Here is a 22437-nt window from a genome sequence, read left to right as displayed (position 1 = left end):
TTTTTCCTGTTTCCTGCATGGTCTTTGTCAACCTATTTTTCAAGATCCCACTGTGTCCTTCAGTCCGGCTGACTGAGGATGACAGGCACAGCGGTTTCCCAACTCAATTGACAATGTTTTAGGTAATAATAACATTACTTAGTTTACTATATATTTTCTGGAACCCCAAATCTGGGTATGACTTCCTTTAGAAGGGCCTTCGGTACCATTAATGCATCAGGGTGGACAGCTTCAATCCACCTGCTGAAAGCATCCATAATAACAAGGCTGGACTTTTTCCCTCACACTTGTTCAATAACATCCATACAAATGTGTTGGAATAAGTATTCAGGGTGAGAACATTGTCCTCTCTTTGGTCTCAGATTCCCTTAGGAATTATTTTTTGCACAAGTAATGCAGATTAAACAAAAATTTTTAATAGTTAGTAAAGCCATACATCATAAATACGTAAGATATGACCTCTACCACCCCTCCTGTTGAGACATAGCTTATACCATGGCTCAATACTGTGACATATCTTAGGAGGTCACTGGGCAGTTCATACATATAGGTCATCTTTAAAGATAACCCCTTTGGTTACCAATTTGTTTTTATTCTTTTTTAATGCCAATAGCATGTCATCCACATATAAGAGCATCTGGCTGCCTTCTGGTGACTCACATTGAGCTAGGTTAGCCGATTTTACCTGGAAAACAATAGTAGGTGATTCACAGTACCCTTGTGGGATTCTGGTGACTGTATACCTGCTCCCCTTATATGTGAGTACAAACCAAACCTGGCTATCTGGATGTACCAGGATGCTGAAGACATCACTGTAAAGACCTTATGTTCCGGCCTCCAGTCATTCAGCAGAGTATGGAGGTCTGGCCCTGTGGGGGCTCTTGGAATCACAGCCTCGTTTACAGATGGGGGCGCCCTCCCTACTGGAAACAAGGTTGTGTTACAAGGTGAGCTGGACAGGGTATAATCACCCCTTTTATCAATCCCACATCTGCAGGTCATGAGGACCACAAAGATTCTGGGTATGTGGTCAATTCTTCTAATTCTAGGAAAGGATCAGCATTTCTCACTCGTTCCCCTGCCTCGCTGCAGGTGGACACTGGGTTTAGAAATGGTGTTCCACTTTTTGTACTTGTGAACATGCCTGCAGTCTGGCACTGCAAAATAAGCCATCACCCAAATCCTCCCATTGTTACTTTCCTTACACTCTTCAACAAAATCACCAAGGAATTTCCATGATCTACCTTTACATCTGGAGAGGGAAACATGTGGCTCGGTGCCTCTAAAAAGCAAAAACAACAATTTAATTTGTTCTGACAGTTTACAACTGACGGCACAGTTCCCTTTATAATTCCAGTATATGGTGTGCAATAAACAATCTAGAGCATGGAAATTCTCATATTTTACATCAGGACCCCTGAAATACCTGTAGTACATGGTGCTGTGTAGTTCTTCAGGTGTGTGAACATCTACATTTGTGTACCTTTATCTATTGCTTCCTTGATTAAGGACTCAGTAACTGAGGATGGTCCTTCAGTTATTAGATCTAGACTGTAATAGTATCTAGATTCCCCATACCCCTGGAGCACCATTGTCTCAGCCATGGATTTCACCTATAGTCCGGCAGCAGTAGGAATTATTCCCAGGCTCAGGGCTTGCATCATATCCCTCCCACAGAGTTGATATTATAATTTGTGTAATTGCACTTTTACCTGTGCTGAGGGCCCGGTGTTTCCACAGGCGTAGACAATGGTTCTCTGTGTCTTACCACTTGCTCCTTTTACCACTGTGCAGACAGCAGACAGTCCAATAGTCGGTATCTCTTCTGGAAGTACTAAGGTTCTAGTGCTCCTGAATCAACAAGAAATCAACAAGAAAAGTGACCTCATGGCTTCCCACAAGGACAGTTACTTCTGGAAATACAGTGTTTTATAAATGTATTTCTACTTTAGCCAAATTAAATATTTCCTCTCATTACACTTTTCCATTTCCTGTACCAAATTTTCACATTTTATGAAACTAAGTTTATCATAAAATACAACCCATCCATCCGGGGACACATTCAGGATCTCCTAGTGGCCCCTTCTTATCTCAAAACCACAACCACATTCCACAACAATTCTCATGCTAACAGCTTATCTCCCCACTTCAGGACTGTTTGCTCTGGGTGGTGCCTACTCCTAGATTGTCAAGACTAAAAAGACAATGTCAGCGATATAGAATTTTTACTCTCTATTTGTTATAATATATAAGAGTTCGGCCTATAAGTTACCAATAAGGACACATTGCACATTTGATCTGAAGGCTGTTCTCTCTGGGTACTCGATGAAAAAGGACCATATCCTGCTTCATTCCAGGGATACCTTCTTGGTACAATCTTAATAACTTTCCAGCCATCAGATGAAATGGTCAATAACAATCCTGCCCTACAATGAGGACAAGGTCTTAAAATATATATCTATATGTCTATGGGATAAAGCCCCATAAGGATGTTACGTAAAATTCTTAAACACAAAAAGACAAAAAACAAAATAAGGACAATACACAATATAAACCTTGGAGCACAATGGATTTCTACCCACTTGCAAGAAGATTGACAAATATCAGTGAAATTCATAAGTCAACAAGAAGATAAAATAGCAACAATACAATTACTGTTACTAATATCCAGGATCTAAATAATCCTCACTGATTACACTATGTCCTAGGTATTTACCAGCTTGTATCTCTATATCTTGCCACCTCCGTCCAAGGAAAGCCTGTAAGGGGTGAGTGTGACAACACAGTGTAACAAACAAGAAAGGTCCCCAAGGGCTATGGTCACTCTCATGGACTTTTAACTAACGTCACAGTGCAAACACACAAGGTACAACAGCTTCCACAGTTAGGGACTGGACATACACACATACACAGAGACATATAAGACAAGAGAGTAAAGTTCCCTCGTACTCCTATTCCTGAAGTGCTGAGATAAAGTCTAATGACACTGTCTCTTTTTATCCAGAGACGTTCCCGTTCTTAATATCAGGTATTCAAAGCACCACAGGCGCGGACTCTCCTCAGTGATCATTATAAGATCTTAATCTGACTTTGTGTCCACTTTTTAAACGAGGAGGGTTCAGTCACTCTGTCTTATTAAAAGAAAAACATATAACATAACAACATAGAATATTCTCTATGGGGATCAGGTCGCGTGTACCTAGGTGATTTATATCACTATAATAACCTATGATTTGTCTCCAGTCCACAGATGACTGTTAACCACGCCTACTGGACTCCCTTATACACTCAGGATTTTATATTTAAATCCTCATACATTCACTCAAGATAACATTCAAGGAGTCTCATGAGTAACATAAAACATATATTTATGGCGTTTTAGTTCTATAATTTTAAAAGACAGACAAAACAGCACACTTACCAGAAAACAACATTCAACAAAGTACAGAAGACAAAACAGAATACCGGCAAAAATTCATCTTATACCGGGTTCCTTAACCCCTTAGTAGCCCATTTTTTAAAAAACAGCACCCCCTGACATATTGAAAACTTCTGTCAGGTAGTTTATTAACCCTTCAGGTGATTTTCAGGAATTATTGCAAAGTGGTATAGCCGGATACAGCAAGTTGTCAGCTATAGTGGATAGCCGACAGCTGCTGGATCATCACCTGCACGGGGATGATATTCTCTTAAATCTCAGGTCAGTAAAAAGACATATTGGCTGTCATTAAGGGGTTAATCTAACAAGAATCTCCCTCGATTCTCCCATCTAGATCAATTTAACGTGCACAGGGAGTTTTTTATTGCACAGTAGCCTTCTCACACTGGCTTTGTACCCATTCAAAAATAAAAATAAATAATAAAAAAAAAAGATTATTGCTATTCAGTGGAATATTTTAAAAGAACAAACAAACCCCAATCACTATGGAGCTTCGCAACTTACAGGAGGTTTAATAACTCCAATTGCATGTAAACCTCCAACTTACAGGAGCCTCTCACAAACCCCAATTGGAAAAGTCCACAAGTTCCCTATTCAATTCCTAAAATAACATTCATCCCATTCAAAAATAAAAAAAAGATTATTATTATTCTTCGGAATATTTTACAAGAACAAACAAACCCCATTCCTATGGAGCTTAGCAACAGGAGTTATTATAACTCCAATTGCATGCAAACTACCAACTTACAGGAGCCTCTCGCAAACCCCAATTGGAAAAGTCTACAATCACAGTTCCCATTCAATTCCTAGAATAACATTCATACTGGATTAACAAGGTTACCGAATATAATGAAAATTATTAAATGTTCTTACCTGTATTCAGATACAGACGATTCCCAGAGATCCTTAGATTATACGAAATCCATCACTTTCCCTCAGTCCGGGATAACTGATAATGCCCCTGTTGACGCCTAATGGCAAGGCGGAGGACTTACTTAAGGAGTTCCAGACTCCCCCGTGCACGGTTTACAGTACTCACCGGTGAGGGAAAGGTGTTGGATTCCCGGCCAACGCACCAAATGTCAGGGATTTTTTTATGTTCCAATTAGAAATCGTCCAGACCTGAATAAGTAAGATGCTTCTTTATTTGGACATGCGGGCATGGAGAGAGAATGACGGCCACACCAGGTGTGGGCAGTCCTCTGTCTAACTTCAATACATATTCTTAGAGTTTAAATAGCAGGAAAAGAAGGCGTTGAAAACACTAAATTTGCAAGAAAAATAGTACATGCAATTAGAATAAGCGTAGCTGTTAACAATCCTTATCTACATTACCAGAGAAGTCACGCAAGATAAGGAAAGCCAGCTAACGTTCACAAAAAGTAACACCCAAAGGTAACACCCATATGTTTCACAATACGTAAACTAAAAAGAGTTTCAAAGTCTAGGCAAAATAAATGGCTTATACAATCATGTGTGTGTATATATATATATATATACTCGCACACATTCACGTATGGATATATATATACACGCACATAAAAAAAGGACTTTATTACAATTATTATAACACCGAACCTGGGGGTATACAGGTGTATATAGCGTACACAGGGTCTGCGACTGAAGTTGGGGGTATACGGGTGTATACAGTGTGAACAGGGGTCTGCGACCGAAGCTGGGGGTATACAGGTGTATACAGTGTACACAGAGGGGTCTGTGACCGAAGCTGGGGAGTTATGGGTGTATAGAGTGTAAACAGGGTTCTGCGACCAAAGCTGGGGGTATACATGTGTATACAGTGTACACAGGAGTCTGAGACTGAAGCTAGGGATATACGGGTGTTTATAGCCTACACACAGGGGTCTGCAACCGAAGCTGGGGGTATACGGGTGTATACAGTCTACACAGGGGTCTGCGACTGAAGCTGGGGTTGTACGGGGGTATACAGCATACACACAGGGGTCTGCAACCGAACCTGGGGGTATACAGGTGTATACAGCATACACAGGGGTCTGCGACCGAAGCTGGGGGTATACGGGTGTATACAGCATACACAGGGGGGTCTGCAACCGAACCTGGGGGTATACAGGTGTATACAGCATACACAGAGGGGTCTGCAACTGAACCTGGGGGTATACGGGTGTATACAGAGTACACAGAGGGGTCTACAACTGAAGCTGGGGGAATACAGATGTATACAGTGTACACAGAGGGGTCTGCAACTGAAGCTGGGGTAATACAGATGTATACAGCATACCCAGAGGGGTCTCCAACTGAAGCTGGGGGTATACGGGTGTATACAGCGTACACAGAGGGGTCTGTGACTGAAGATGGGGTATACAGAGTACACAGATAGGTCGGCAGAAATGTGGCTCCGCTCCGTACACCTTGTTCACACGCGGCTCCGCACCATACACATCGTACACACTCGGCTCCGCTCCGTACACCTCGCACACACATGGCTCCACTCTGTACACCTCGTACACACGCTGCTCCGCTCCGTACACCTCGTACACACATGGCTCCGCTCCGTACACCTTGTACACATGCGACTCCGCTCAGTACACCGCGTACACACTGCTCCGCTCCGTACGCCTCGTACACACACCTCCGCTCCGTACACCTCGTACACACATGGCTCTGCTCCGTACACCTCGTACACACACGGCTCCGCACGCCTCGTACACACACAGCTCCACTCTGTACACCTTGTACACACACCTCCGCTCCGTACACCTCGTACACACACGGCTCCGCTCTGTACACCTTATACACACGGCTCCGCTCCGTACACCTCGTACACACACTGCTCCGCTCCGTACACCTCGTACACACACGGCTCCGCTCCGTACACCTCGTACACACACGGCTCCGCTCCGTACACCTTGTACACACGCGGCTCCGCTCCGTACACCACGTACACACACGGCTCCGCTCTGTACACCTCGTACACACAGGGCTCCGCTCCGTACACCTCGTACACACGCGGCTCTGCTACATCCACCCTGTAAACCCCTCCTGACCCCACACATAAACTTCCCCTCATCCACCACCATGACAACCAGCACAGCGGACAGCAAAGAGCAGCTGACAGCACAGCGGAGGATTGGATGCCAGTTCAAAGGTTCATGGACCCAAATGAACAATAGTCCAAATAAGGAAGAGGAACAGCATCCGGTCTGGGTGAAAAATTGTATCAAAAATGTATTCTGCCAGTACAAAATACAACGTTTCGGCCATATTGTGGCCTTTTTCAAGTATAACATAACAGCACAAATGGTGGCCTTTTATAGTGTGGCACAGCCAATCACCATTTAGGTAACACCCATCACAGAAAATCCATACATAAAATACATATAAATACATCCATCAGATACATATACAATAGCACAGTTTATCTAGTCGTTAACAATAATGGTCATATTCATATTAGAAATATTGCAAAAGCATTTCATATATAAACAACGATCCCCAAATCAGCCACCAATGATCGTGATGCATCAAAGGTATCCATAGAAATAATGCACCAATCACTTGCAGTAATACATATCCATATATAAACCGCCAATCCCTAATCACATAATAGTGGCGCCAACCCCAATGGACCAATCATATGAGGACTCACAAATCCCTATATCGGCAGAGTTCCCTCTCCCCATATGACAACATCAGCCAGAGCCAGGTTGTATCAGGAGCGCAGTCTAATGACGCGCACCACCAGGTCACGGTGCGCGCCGCCCATCCCCGCAGGTCCGGTCACGTGACGTCTCCGTCACAGAGCACCGCGCATGCGCGGTGCTATGCAAGGGATCAGCCACATGTCTCTTATATGCTGCGTTGTTTGGGAGCATTTTGGACTATCTGTGTGGACTCATTTATTCAAGTGTGGTATTACACTTGTTTTTGTTAATCAGCGCATGCGCGGGTTTGTGAGGGAGTGCGGTATGTGATCGCGTGCTCTAGGCCTCTGCGCGTGCGCGGTCCTCCCCGGTGGGCGGTTCGTGTGGCTGATCCCTTGCATAGCACCGCGCATGATGGGTGTTACCTAAATGGTGATTGGCTGTGCCACACTATAAAAGGCCACCATTTGTGCTGTTATGTTATACTTGAAAAAGGCCACAATATGGCCGAAACGTTGTATTTTGTACTGGCAGAATACATTTTTGATACAATTTTTCACCCAGACCAGATGCTGTTCCTCATCCTTATTTGAACCTGCACAGCTGAGTCCTGCACACACTGAGGCCTCTGATCATGTGACCCCTGACTCCTCCCCTCCTGTGACCTCATCACAGGTCCTGTGCGGACAGAGCAGCCATATATGTGGAGTGTGGCTCTGCAGGTTCGGGGCTTCTGTGCTCTGGATATGGGTAGGTTATGAAGTGTCATTTGAGTACAGGGCCTCTTGGCTCATGATTGCTGCCATTATTATTTTTGCTGGTCACATGATTTTATACTTGATGTGTGGCCCTTTTAGTGCTATTTATTCCATATAATATGGGTATTTAACCCATCATTCTGCCCCTCCTTTTTCCTCATTTTTAGCATCTGCACTTTACTATGTAGTGATTGAGATGATCTCGTTTGTCTCATGTTTGATCCCCTCCGGTGCTCTCCAGGTGATCCGCTGCCGCCTGCTCCTGTGGATATCTATTATTATAAGCTCTAATCTTCTATGTGTATTCACATCTATGTCCGTCTGTAATAAAGACAATGGATGTCCACCTGTAAATTGTCTTGGATTAGAGTCATTTGGACTTTTTTCTTGTAATAGGATTAAAAAAACTCTCTGGTTTTTCATACTTTACACAGAGCAGCTGTAGAAATCTCCGGCCTCGGGGGTCTCACCAGACTTTGCTCTTTTCTTGCAGGGGCCGCAGTGGATTTCATCCTGGATCCATAGAGCTGAATAGAGGAGCGATGTTCCTTCACTCTGATGGGAATTGATGGTGACGTTTGTCCAACGTCCACGTTACCGAGTAAATCCCCCCAGGACTGCAGCCGGTAAAGACCCCGATATCCACAGGTGTCCCCTCTAATTGGGGGAAAGGGATAGAGAAGCCTCTTATCCCGAGGGGAAACCCTGTACATGGAGACATCGGCCTCAGATCTCTCCTGTCCTGTTCTTCCAGAAAAGCCTCAAACTTCTGTGTGTGACTCAGAGCTGAGATCTAACGTGAGAGAAGATTCCAGTGCGGGGAAGACGGGAAACCTTCATATAGACGGCCGGTGGGGATGGAGGCAGTGACCGACTCTGGCCACATCTGTCTCTAGAGCCGCAGTAGAAGATGAAGATGTCGTCCTCATCATGAAGGAGTTATTTCTCATGTCGCGTGTAATGAATATCTCCTGCAGTATTGCTAATGCCGATTCCAGTGTCGGTAATGAGACGAGAATTAGCGTTATGGAAGATGAGTCTATGAGGAACGTGTTCAGCTGCCGACTCCGAGGAGGAAACTGCTTGTTGTCTGTGGCCTAAATATATAGGTTTTATTAGTAGATGTCAGGGGAGAAAACTAAACCCTGTAAGATAATAAATCTCCTCATATGTTTCCCTTATTATCTCCAGTAATTGTATTATTACACAGGATTCTTATGATGTTACATCGGATCATCTTCTTCTCATTCAGGTCTCTACAATATCGGATCCTCTCAGTGAAGATCTTCTACAGAAGAGAATTTTCCTGATTTACCCATCAAGGATGGATATGGACAGAGACAAGATGGCGGAGAGGATGTTACACCTCACCCTAGAGATCCTCTTCCGTCTCACTGGAGAGGTGAGAGATTCTGATGACGTCACATTACATCATTCTTATCTATGGGAATAACAGATGGACAGAACTGGAGAGGTGAGGACTCTGGAAATGTCTGTAGTGAGATTTATTAATGTGTCTCTCCATAACCAGGATTACACAGTGGTGAAGAAGACCTCTAGTGATCGCTGTCAGGACCCTGTGTCTGAGGGATGGGGAATACCCCTGAGCCCAATCACGGGGCCTCCACCTCACCCCCTGATCCATGAGGACATCAATGACCAGAAGATCCTAGAACTCATCTACAAGATGATTGAGCTGCTGACTGGAGAGGTGACACTGCTGGGAATGCTGGGACATTATATAGTAACACTATGAATAGATCGGGGGATGACGGTATCATTGTATGTGTCAGGTTCCTATAAGGTGTCAGGATGTCGCTGTCTATTTCTCCATGGAGGAGTGGGAGAATTTAGAAGGACACAGAGATCTGTACAAGAACGTCATAATGGAGGTTCCCCAGCCCCTCACATCACCAGGTAATAGACAGGACTAAATACACACGGCCTATAATTATCTGTATGTAGAGAATGAATTCCGTCCCTGTATGTGTTTCCTCCAGATCTATCCAGTAAGAGGACAACACCAGAGAGATGTCCCCGTCCTCTTCTTCCACAGGACTGTAACCAAGAAGATCCCAGTGCTCCTCAGGATCATCAGGTAGATGGAGAGAAGGTGTCAGGAGATCTCCCCTATGATGTGTAGACGGCTGTGAAGGTCTTGTGCTCAGTCTTGTTTTATCCACCAGTATTATATCTCTATATATAAAACTGAATGTGTGTGTGTGTGTCACCAACCAATCACTAAGCATCTCTCATTTCACCAGAGCTGTTCAAAAGAATTTGAGCTGTGATTGGCTGCTATGAGCAGCAGCAGTTTTCCTTGCAACCAATCACTAAGCATCTCTCATTTCACCAGAGCTGGTTAAAAGCAGCTGAGCTGTGATTGGTTGCTATGAGCAAGTTTTCCCACTTGACAACACCTCAGCAGACACTGACATGGTGGGAGAAATCTAGCATCCCCGGGAACATAAGCTCCCAGCCATTGTCTGCCCCCCCCAGAAAGGAGCAGAGAGCATGACAGAAATGAATCCCCCCCTCCCTGCCCATATACCCATCACACATCCTCCGTCCCATAGGCACATCTTGCCTCTTAAAGGGATCATTGGTATGGAAGTTAGGGCAAATCCATCCAGCGCTTCAGTTTTGAACCCAGGCCTCTCTTAAAGGGATCTCCGGTATGGACGTCAGGGCAATTGCCTTCAAATGCTCTGGTACTGACCCCAGGCTCTCTTAAAGAGATCTCCTGTATGGAAGTCAGGGCAAATCCCTCAGCACTCTGATTCTGACCTCAGGGTTCTATTAAAGGGATCCCCGGTATGGAAGTCAGGGAAAATCCACTCTGCGCTTTGATACTGACCCCAGGCCTCTCTTAAAGGGATCCCCGGTATGGAAGTCATGGCAAATCCATGCAGCGCTTTGGTTCTGACCCCAGTCTTCTCTTAAAGGGATCTCCTGTATGGGAGTTAGGGCAAATCCCTCAGCGCTCTCATTCTGACACAGGGTTCTATTAAAGGGATCATTGGTATGGAAGTCAGGGAAAATCCACTCTGCGCTTTGGTTCTGACGCCAGGATGATGGGATGATGTGGGATATTAGGGTAGTAGTCCGGTGGCTCTGGCTGACTGGATGATGTGGGATATTAGGGGTAGTAGTCCGGTGGCTCTGGCTGACGGGATGATGTGGGATATTAGGGGTAGTAGTCCGGTGGCTCTGGCTGACTGGATGATGTGGGATATTAGGGGTAGTAGTCCGATGGCTCTGGCTGATGGGATGATGTGGGATATTAGGGGGAGTAGTCCAGTGGCTCTGGCTGACAAGATGATGTGGGATATTAGGGGTAGTAGTCCGGTGGCTCTGGCTGACGGGATGATGTGGGATATTAGGGGTAGTAGTCCGGTGGCTCTGGCTGACGGGATGATGTGGGATATTAGTGGTAGTAGTCCGGTGGCTCTGGCTGATGGGATGATGTGGGATATTAGGGGGAGTAGTCCAGTGGCTCTGGCTGACGAGATGATGTGGGATATTAGGGGTAGTAGTCCGGTGGCTCTGGCTGATGGGATGATGTGGGATATTAGGGTAGTAGTCCGGTGGCTCTGGCTGACTGGATGATGTGGGATATTAGGGGTAGTAGTCCGGTGGCTCTGGCTGACGGGATGATGTGGGATATTAGGGGTGGTAGTCCGGTGGCTCTGGCTGATGGGATGATGTGGGATATTAGGGGTAGTAGTCCGGTGGCTCTGGCTGACGGGATGATGTGGGATATTAGGGGTAGTAGTCCGGTGGCTCTGGCTGACGGGATGATGTGGGATATTAGTGGTAGTAGTCCGGTGGCTCTGGCTGATGGGACGATGTGGGATATTAGGGGTAGTAGTCCGGTGGCTCTGGCTGATGAGACGATGTGGGATATTAGGGGTAGTAGTCCGGTGGCTCTGGCTGACGGGATGATGTGGGATATTGGGGTAGTAGTCCGGTGGCTCTGGCTGACGGGATGATGTGGGATATTAGGGGTAGTAGTCCGGTGGCTCTGGCTGATGAGACGATGTGGGATATTAGGGGTAGTAGTCCGGTGGCTCTGGCTGACGGGATGATGTGGGATATTAGGGGTAGTAGTCCGGTGGCTCTGGGTGATGCGATGATGTGGGATATTAGTGGTAGTAGTCCGGTGGCTCTGGCTGATGAGACGATGTGGGATATTAGGGGTAGTAGTCCGGTGGCTCTGGCTGACGGGATGATGTGGGATATTAGGGGTAGTAGTCCGGTGGCTCTGGCTGACGGGATGATGTGGGATATTAGGGGTAGTAGTCCGGTGGCTCTGGCTGACGGGATGATGTGGGATATTAGTGGTAGTAGTCCGGTGGCTCTGGCTGACGGGATGATGTGGGATATTAGGGGTAGTAGTCCAGTGGCTATGGCTGACGGGATGATGTGGGATATTAGGGGTAGTAGTCCGGTGGCTCTGGCTGACGGGATGATGTGGGATATTAGGGGTAGTAGTCCGGTGGCTCTGGCTGACGGGATGATGTGGGATATTAGTGGTAGTAGTCCGGTGGCTCTGGCTGACGGGATGATGTGGGATATTAGGGGTAGTAGTCCAGTGGCTATGGCTGACGGGATGATGTGGGATATTAGGGGTAGTAGTCCGGTGGCTCTGGCTGACGGGATGATGTGGGATATTAGGGGTAGTAGTCCAGTGGCTATGGCTGACGGGATGATGTGGGATATTAGGAGTAGTAGTCCGGTGGCTCTGGCTGACGGGATGATGTGGGATATTAGGGGTAGTAGTCCGGTGGCTCTGGCTGATGGGACGATGTGGGATATTAGGGGTAGTAGTCCGGTGGCTCTGGCTGACGGGATGATGTGGGATATTAGGGGTAGTAGTCCGGTGGCTCTGGCTGATGGGACGATGTGGGATATTAGGGGTAGTAGTCCGGTGGCTCTGGCTGATGGGACGATGTGGGATATTAGGGGTAGTAGTCCGGTGGCTCTGGCTGACGGGATGATGTGGGATATTAGGGGTAGTAGTCCGGTGGCTCTGGCTGACGGGATGATGTGGGATATTAGGGGTAGTAGTCCGGTGGCTCTGGCTGACGAGATGATGTGGGATATTAGGGGTAGTAGTCCGGTGGCTCTGGCTGATGGGATGATGTGGGATATTAGGGGTAGTAGTCCGGTGGCTCTGGCTGACGGGATGATGTGGGATATTAGGGGTAGTAGTCCGGTGGCTCTGGCTGACGAGATGATGTGGGATATTAGGGGTAGTAGTCCGGTGGCTCTGGCTGACGGGATGATGTGGGATATTAGGGGTAGTAGTCCGGTGGCTCTGGCTGATGGGACGATGTGGGATATTAGGGGTAGTAGTCCGGTGGCTCTGGCTGATGGGACGATGTGGGATATTAGGGGTAGTAGTCCGGTGGCTCTGGCTGACGGGATGATGTGGGATATTAGGGGTAGTAGTCCGGTGGCTCTGGCTGACGGGATGATGTGGGATATTAGGGGTAGTAGTCCGGTGGCTCTGGCTGACAGGATGATGTGGGATATTAGGGGTAGTAGTCCGGTGGCTCTGGCTGATGGGATGATGTGGGATATTAGGGATAGTAGTCCGGTGGCTCTGGCTGATGGGATGATGTGGGATAGTAGTCCGGTGGCTCTGGATTATGGGATGATGTGGGATATTAACGTGAATGTGGCTATGCGGAGTGGGCGGGGCTATACACTCAGCTTTATATGTAGAGATAGATATAGTCGTTATAATTTGTTATAACTAACTGTACTTAGTTACTATGTCCGGGCAGCGCCGGGCTCTTCAGCTAGTGTTTTATACTTGTGTAATGAGAACGGTGGAGATGGCAGGATTAGAGCTGATCATAGATGGGACTTCTCCATCTGTCTGTGACTTTTACAATATTTGTTTCAGGGTGAAGATCTGACCCATATTAATACTACAGAGACATATATGTAAAATAATAAATCTCCTCCTATGTTTCCCTTATTGTCTCCAGTAATTGTATTATTACACAGGATTCTTATGATGTTACATCGGATCATCTTCTTCTCATTCAGGTCTCTACAATATCGGATCCTCTCAGTGAAGATCTTCTACAGAAGAGAATTTTCCTGATTTACCCATCAAGGATGGATATGGACAGAGACAAGATGGCGGAGAGGATGTTACACCTCACCCTAGAGATCCTCTTCCGTCTCACTGGAGAGGTGAGAGATTCTGATGACGTCACATTACATCATTCTTATCTATGGGAATAACAGATGGACAGAACTGGAGAGGTGAGGACTCTGGAAATGTCTGTAGTGAGATTTATTAATGTGTCTCTCCATAACCAGGATTACACAGTGGTGAAGAAGACCTCTAGTGATCGCTGTCAGGACCCTGTGTCTGAGGGATGGGGAAGACCCCTGAGCCCAATCACAGGGCCTCCACCTCACCCCCTGATCCATGAGGACATCAATGACCAGAAGATCCTAGAACTCATCTACAAGATGATTGAGCTGCTGGCTGGAGAGGTGACACTGCTGGGAATGCTGGGATATTATACAGTAACACTATGAAGGGATCGGGGGATGACGGTATCATTGTATGTGTCAGGTTCCTATAAGGTGTCAGGATGTCGCCGTCTATTTCTCCATGGAGGAGTGGGAGTATTTAGCAGGACACAGAGATCTGTACAAGAACGTCATAATGGAGGTTCCCCAGCCCCTCACATCACCAGGTAATAGACAGGACTAAATACACACGGCCTATAATTATCTGTATGTAGAGAATGAATTCAGTCCCTGTATGTGTTTCCTCCAGATCTATCCAGTAAGAGGACAACACCAGAGAGATGTCCCCGTCCTCTTCTTCCACAGGACTGTAACCAAGAAGATCCCAATGTTCCTCAGGATCATCAGGTAGATGGAGAGAAGGTGTCAGGAGATCTCCCCTATGATGTGTAGACGGCTGTGAAGGTCTTGTGCTCAGTCTTGTTTTATCCACCAGTATTATATGTTTTATACTTGTGTAATGAGAACGGTGGAGATGGCAGGATTAGAGCTGATCATAGATGGGACTTCTCCATCTGTCGGTGACTTTTACAATATTTGTTTCAGGGTGAAGATCTGACCCATATTAATACTACAGAGACATATGTGAGGGGTGATGAGTGGTGTAAAGAGGAGATTCCCACATATGACTACCCAGGTGAGTAGTAACCACTGAATGCAGAGAAGTCACAGATTCCTCTCAGTCACCGGCTGTGGCTGCTTTATCGGTGGTGTAGTCCGGCCGTATTACCATGATCACCATTTTGCCTCTAGACCACAACATTCTCCTCCACCCAAAACTGTTCAAATGACTTTGGGCATTGAAAGCCCTTTTCTATAGAACTTACAACCAATTACATTGTTTTCGATCCTAAGGAATTCAGATTACTGCACAATCTCTCCTGAAATGGGGAGCAATATTATTTTCTCTAATCTTCTGCTCAGGATCCATAGTAGCTCCAATGGTCCACCATAAATGAGGGCAACTCTGGTTTACTGTTGTGTAATCTGTATTAGTAGTTTTCAGTTAATGAGATTCTCGTGCTCTGGGGTGGGGCTGTGGGTGGGGTTGTGGGCGGGGCTTTATGTGGTGCTCTGATTACATATTCATCTGTATTGGCTTATGACAGGTCGCTGACCCCTCACTGACCTGCCCCCATTATTACATAATGCATATAATAGCATTGATATTATTGGTGATAATGCCTATAATATTGTGGCTATTGTGAGGCTTAGAAAGAAATTACATCCAGCAAAATATCATCGGCGATGGCGGCGCCTGCACAGTAGCATCTGTATCAATTTTTTTTGTTAGGAAGTTATAAGGGTTAAAAGTTAAACAGCGATTTCTCATTTTTACAACGAAATTTACAAAACCATTTTTTTAGGGACCACCTCACATTTGAAGTGAGTTTGGGGGTCAATATGACCGAAAATACCCAAAAGTGACACCATTGTAAAAACTGCACCCCTCAAGGAGCTCAAAACCACATTCAAGAAGTTTATTAACCCTTCAGTTGCTTCACAGGAATGAATGGAATGTGGAAGGAAAAAATAAACATTTTCTTTTCTATAATAAAAATTTTCCTTTACACCTATTTTTTTTTTTACTTTTGCAAGCGTAACAGGAGAAAATGGATGATACATTTTGTTTTCCAATTTCTCCTGAGCATGCCGATACCCCGTATGTCGGGGAAATATACTGTTTAGGCACACGGCAGGGTTCGGAAGGAAGGCGTGCCATTTGACTTTTTGAATGTAAAATATACTGGAATAATTAGCGGTTGCCCTGTCACATTTGGAGAGCCCCTTGGAAAAATCTAAACATGAAACGCACTTCGGGGTGCCAAGGCCATTTAATGGTACAGTACTTTATATCCAGAAATTAGCTATTCTCTCCCTATAATTCGCTATATTGCATTCCTATACACCACCACGTGGCCAAGATCTGAATCTGAGCATGCGCCGCCCACAGCGGCCATTTTTGTGGAGACCACTGCATCACAGCAATGGAACTGCGGGGGTCTCCGGGCTTTGACAAAATGCTGGCGGAGCCCTCCACATAGCACCACCGCCGCAGCAGCATTTGTAAGTATATTCCGACTATAAGACGCACCCCCATTTCCCCCCAAAATTTCTTGGGAAAAAGTGCGTCTTATAGTCCGAAAAATATGGTTTATTTTTACGACTAAAATGTTGTTTTAACCCCAGATTTTACATTGGAAAATAGGTAGATAGGTAAATGGTCACTACACCCATAGATGAATTCGCAGAGGGGTGTCATTTCCAAAATGGGTCACTTCAGGGGGAATTCTGCTGTTGTGGCACTTTGGAGAGCTGCTAAGTGCCAGAACAACAGAATCCCCCCTGAAGTGACCCCATTTTGGAAGTGACACCCCTCTGGGAATTCATCTATGGATATAGTGACCAGTTTCACTACATGGATGATTTCCAGAAACTTGTAGTTTCAGAGCAAAAATTGCAAAAATGTCATTGTAGTGCCCAATATATTGTGCCCAGCTTGTGTCTCTGGAGACCTCCCCCCACCTACCCCCGGAAATTGTTACGTCAGCTCTACTCAAATGTGTCTGTCACTAAATAATCCAAATGCTTGAATGTCAAAACAGTTCAAAAACGTGGTTCTGTGTGGAAGATTGTAAAGCCGTCATGGAGGCATAAGGCTGGCAGTGATGGGCATTGTGGGTAATAATAGCGGGGATCATGCCTCATTTCTCTCTAGGAACATACACGACATCTTCTCTGGGGTTCTTTCTTGTTTCAGTTACTGGGATGAGTGCAATAAAATGTCGCTCAGTGAGTCTTCTGACATCTTCACATTCTAAAGGATTGGCGGGGACAAAATTATCAAAAACAAGATTTTCAGTGACCTTTTCCTGATAATCAAGGAAAGTATCTGCATTTCCGGCTTTTTTGTATAACACAAAAGAATTATATGTGGCCACCTGAAACAAATACATGACTAACTTTTTATACCAGGTATATGATTTTCTTGACACCTGGTATGACTGTAGAACCTGATCTGCAAGGTCCACACCCCCATATATTTGTTGTAGTCAATGACAGACACAGGTTTTGGAGTAGTGGATCCCTGTTGGTCTGCAGTGGCCCTTGTGGCTTCTGTGTGGATCGAGCTCAGGATAAAAATATTTTATTTATCCTTAATATTAAGGGCAAGCAGCTCTCCATTGTGTAAAGCCTCTGACTGCCCCATTCGGAAATGTTCTTTGACCAATGATTGTGGAAACCCCTGACGGTTTTTGCGAATGGTCCCACAAGCCCCTATGTTATGTTCAACCAGACTTTTAAATAGAGGTATGCTGGTGTAGTAGTTGTCAACATACAGATTGTTGCCTTTTTGTAAAAAAAAAAAAAAGGCTCAAAACCATTTTTCCAGATGTCCCCAGATAAGTAGGGCCTCCTGGTGGGTTTAGTTGGCTGTGTTTCCCCTCATAAATGTGAAAAGCTGTTTCTTTTCTAGGACATTAGTTTGTGTCCATAAATTTGACCTAGCATAATAGGATCGTGGATTCTGGCTGATAAATTGGGACGCATATAAAATTGTTTGTAGGACAATATGCTCTAGCAAGCTACAGTTGTGGCCAAAAGTATTGACACCCCTGCAATTCTGTCAGATAATACTCAGTTTCTTCCTGAAAATGATTGCAAACACAAATTCTTTGGTATTATCTTCATTTAATTTGTCTTAAATGAAAAAACACAAAAGAGAATGAAGCAAAAAGCAAAACTTTGATCATTTCACACACAACTCCAAAAATGGGCCAGACAAAAGTATTGGCACCCTCAGCATTATACTTGGTTGCACAACCTTTAGCCAAAATAACTGCGACCAACCACTTCCGGTAACCATCAATGAGTTTCTTACAATACTCTGCTGGAATTTTAGACCATTCTTCTTTGGCAAACTGCTCCAGGTCCCTGATATTTGAAGGGTGCCTTCTCCAAACTGCCATTTTTAGATCTCTCCACAGGTGTTCTATGGGATTCAGGTCTGGACTCATTGCTGGCCACCTTAGAAGTCTCCAGTGCTTTCTCTCAAACCATTTTCTAGTGCTTTTTGAAGTGTGTTTTGGGTCATTGTCCTGCTGGCAGACCCATGACCTCTGAGGGAGACCCAGCTTTCTCACACTGGGCCCTACATTATGCTGCAAAATTTGTTGGTAGTCTTCAGACTTCATAATGCCATGCACACAGTCAAGCAGCCCAGTGCCAGAGGCAGCAAAGCAACCCCAAAACATCAGGGAACCTCTGCCATGTTTGACTGTAGGGACCGTGTTTTTTTTCTTTGAATGCCTCTTTTTTCTCCTGTAAACTCTATGTTGATACCTTTGCCCAAAAAGCTCTACTTTTGTCTCATCTGACCAGAGAACATTCTTCCAAAATGTTTTAGCCTTTTTCGGGTAAGTTTTGGCAAACTCCAGCCTGGCTTTTTTATGTCTCGGGGTAAGAAGTGGGGTCTTCCTTGGTCTCCTACCATACAGTCCTGTTATGAATGAGTCACCGTAGGAGGCAGACACAAAAATAGAAGCTACGTCCAGAAAACCAGAGAAGTTGGCAACTATCAGATTGCAGACCTCTGAACCTATCAACACAACTAGCAGTAGCCGTGGGGGGTTCCTACGGTGCCCTAGACTCCTTGATCACAGCCGGAGAGCTAAATAGCCTAAAGACAGAAAAGGAAATCTAAACTGCCCCAGAGCAGACCCCAAAGTAAAAGGCAGCCCCCAACATATAATTACGGTGAAGCAAGATGAAAAAACACTCACACAGATAGAAAGATAGGCTGAGCAAACGATGGGGCCCAAGCTAAACTAAACAGGACAGGAAAGGAAGGTTGCTGTCTGCAATCTGCCAAAACCCTATCAAAGACATAAGCCAACAGCTGATATGGAAAAAGACCCTGAAGCAGCTAGGCTTCAAAAACTATATGAGCACTCAGGTATTTTCAGAAGACAGAGCTAAAGGAATTCAGCTCACCCCAGCAGGGAATGGCAGAAGTCCAGAAAAACAAAGCAAACAAAGTCAAAGCACAAATGCAAAAAGCAGAGCAGAAAAACTTAGCTTTAGAAGAGCAGGAATTCAGACTGGTCTCCAAGGATCCCACAGAGAAATCACCCGCAGGGCAGAAGGGCGTCGGCAGCCTTATATCCAGTCCGTAACTCCACTCAGCCAGTCATCATCATTAGGCTCAGGTGGCTGATAATCAGGCTCACTACCTTTCCTTACCAGAAGAGGGAGTTCATCGGGCCTCAGTAGTGAAGGGGAAAATGAACTCACAACAGTACCTCCCCCTTGAGGAGGGGTCACCGAACCCTCAACCACGCCACCAGGGCGATCAGGGTGAGCCCGATGAAAGGCACGCACCAATCTTTTGGCATGAATATCAGAGGCAGAGACCCAGGAATTATCCTCCTGACCATAACCCTTCCACTTAACCAAATACTGGAGTCTCCGTCTAGCCAGACGGGAATCCAGTACTTTCTCTACCTCATATTCCATGTTACCTTCAACCAATACAGGGTCTGGAGGTGCCACCCCCGGAACAACAGGTTGAACAAACCTCTTCAACAAGGACTTATGAAACACATTATGGATTTTAAATGTGACAGGAAGAGCCAAACGAAAAGAGACCGGATTAATAATCTCCAAAATCTTGTAAGGTCCAATAAATCTAGGCTTAAACTTAGGAGAAGCCACCTTCATAGCAATATTTTTTGATGATAACCACACCATATCACCAACCTTAAACTGGGGACCAATGGTCCTATGTCGGTTGGAAAACCGCTGGGCCTTTTCCTGGGAGAGAGATAACTTATCTACCACTTGGTCCCAGATCTGGTGCATTCTCTCCACCACAGTGTCAACACCTGGGCAGGCAGAGGGCTCCACCTGCCCTGAAGAGAATCGAGGATGAAACCCAAAGTTACAAAAAAAAGGTGACATCAAAGTGGCAGAACTAGCTCTATTATTTAAAGCAAATTCGGCCAAGGGCAAAAATGAAACCCAATCATCCTGATCAGCGGAAATAAAGCATCTCAAATATGACTCCAAGGTCTGGTTTGTTCTCTCTGTCTGCCCATTGGTCTGAGGGTGAAAAGCAGAGGAGAAGGACAACTGAATTCCCAGCTTGGAACAGAAAGTTCTCCAAAATCTAGACACAAACTGAACTCCTCTGTCAGATACAATGTTCTCAGGAATCCCGTGCAAGCGAACCACCTGTTGAAAAAACAGGGGCACCAACTCAGAGGAAGACGGCAACTTAGGGAGTGGTACAAGATGAACCATCTTAGAGAACCTATCACAAATCACCCAAATAACAGTCATCCTTTGAGAGACAGGCATATCAGAGATGAAATCCACTGAAATATGGGTCCATGGCCTCTTGGGGACAGGCAAAGGCATCAACAACCCACTAGAGCGAGAACACGATTTAGACCGGGAGCACGTCCCACAGGACTGCACAAAATTCCTGACATCACGAGACAAGGAGGGCCACCAAAAGGACCGACTCACCAGATCTCTAGTACCAAAAATACCTGGATGACCAGCCAAAGCAGAGCAATGAACTTCAGACATCACTCTCTTCTTCCACTGGTCAGGAACATACAACTTTCCACTGGGACAATGCTCAGGTTTGTCCTCCTGGAACTCTTCCAGAGCATGTCTCAAATCGGGCGAGATGGCAGAAAGAACTACCCCTTCGCCTAAGATGGTAGCAGGCTTGGTCACCACAGGAGAATCAGCAAAGAAGCTCCTAGAGAGGGCGTCAGCCTTGACATTCTTAGTTCCAGGAAGAAAAGAAACCACAAAATCAAAACGTGTAAAAAACAAGGCCCACCTAGCCTGTCTAGGGTTCAAGCGCTTAGCCGACTCTAGGTAAATTAAATTCTTGTGGTCAGTGAGGACCACGACTTGATGCTTAGCTCCCTCCAACCAATGTCTCCACTCCTCAAATGCCCATTTCATGGCCAACAGTTCCCGATTCTCCACATCATAGTTACGTTCAGATGGAGAGAACTTTCGGGAAAAGAAAGCACAGGGATTCATTTTAGATGTTACAGGATCCTTTTGGGACAAAACAGCTCCTGCACCAATCTCAGAAGCATCCACCTCTACCTGGAACGGAAGTGAGACATCAGGTTGCCGCAAAACCGGGGCGGAGGTGAATATTCGCTTAAGCTCCTGAAAGGAAGAAACAGCCTCCGGAGACCAATTTAACACATCAGCACCCTTCTTAGTCAAATCAGTCAATGGCTTGGCAATACTAGAAAATTTTGCTATAAATTTCCGATAAAAATTAGCAAAACCCAAAAACTTCTGGAGGGCCTTCAAAGAAGTGGGCTGAACCCAATTGTAAATGGCCTGTACCTTGGCCGGGTCCATTTCAATAGTTGACGGGGACAAAATAAATCCCAAAAAAGAAATCCTCTGTACTCCAAAAAGGCATTTAGATCCTTTGACATACAGGGAATTCTCCCTCAAGATCCGGAACACAGTCCGAATATGTTCCACATGAGAATCCCAATCCTTGGAGAAGATCAAAATATCATCCAGATAGATAATCAAAAATTTATCGACAAAATCTCGGAAAATATCGTTCATGAAGCACTGGAAGACAGAAGGGGCATTAGTGAGCCCAAAAGGCATCACCAGGTACTCAAAATGTCCCTCCGGAGTATTAAACGCCGTCTTCCATTCATCCCCATGCTTAATGCGAATAAGATTATACGCCCCCCTGAGGTCAAGCTTGGTAAACCACCATCACCTTTAACTCTAGAGAATAGATCCGAAATCAGGGGTAACGGATACTGATATTTAACAGTAATTTTGTTGAGGGCACGATAATTAATACAAGGTCTTAATGATCCATCCTTTTTGGCTACAAAAAAAAACCCGGCACCTAAGGGTGACGAGGATGGTCTAATATGACCCTTCTCCAATGCCTCCTTAATATAGGATCGCATAGCCTCGTGCTCGGGTACAGATAAATTGAAGAGCCGACCCTTGGGAAATTTACACCCCCGGGCTCAGTTCAATTGCACAG

General features: G+C 45.4%; 2 protein-coding genes across 2 annotated transcripts in view; both read left to right on the top strand.

Annotated features, from left to right (window-relative positions):
* Nucleotides 1–22437, top strand: part of LOC141075744 (uncharacterized) — a 559419-nt gene that overhangs the window by 9778 nt on the left and 527204 nt on the right. The gene's annotated exons all lie outside the window — the stretch shown is intronic.
* On the top strand, nt 8852–9960 carry LOC141075733 (gastrula zinc finger protein XlCGF53.1-like). Its single transcript, XM_073562881.1, has 5 exons — nt 8852–8964; nt 9070–9219; nt 9349–9528; nt 9611–9734; nt 9818–9960. The coding sequence occupies exons 2-5, from the start codon at nt 9142–9144 to the stop codon at nt 9958–9960; spliced, it is 525 nt and encodes a 174-aa protein (XP_073418982.1). The 5' UTR covers nt 8852–8964; nt 9070–9141.

The sequence above is a fragment of the Dendrobates tinctorius genome, unplaced genomic scaffold (genome assembly GCF_039654945.1).
Source record: "Dendrobates tinctorius isolate UK_male_01 unplaced genomic scaffold, ASM3965494v1 ptg000368l, whole genome shotgun sequence".
Taxonomy (NCBI): domain Eukaryota; kingdom Metazoa; phylum Chordata; class Amphibia; order Anura; family Dendrobatidae; genus Dendrobates; species Dendrobates tinctorius.
Note: the sequence above shows the minus strand (reverse complement) of the source record. Positions and strands in the feature narration are given on the sequence as shown.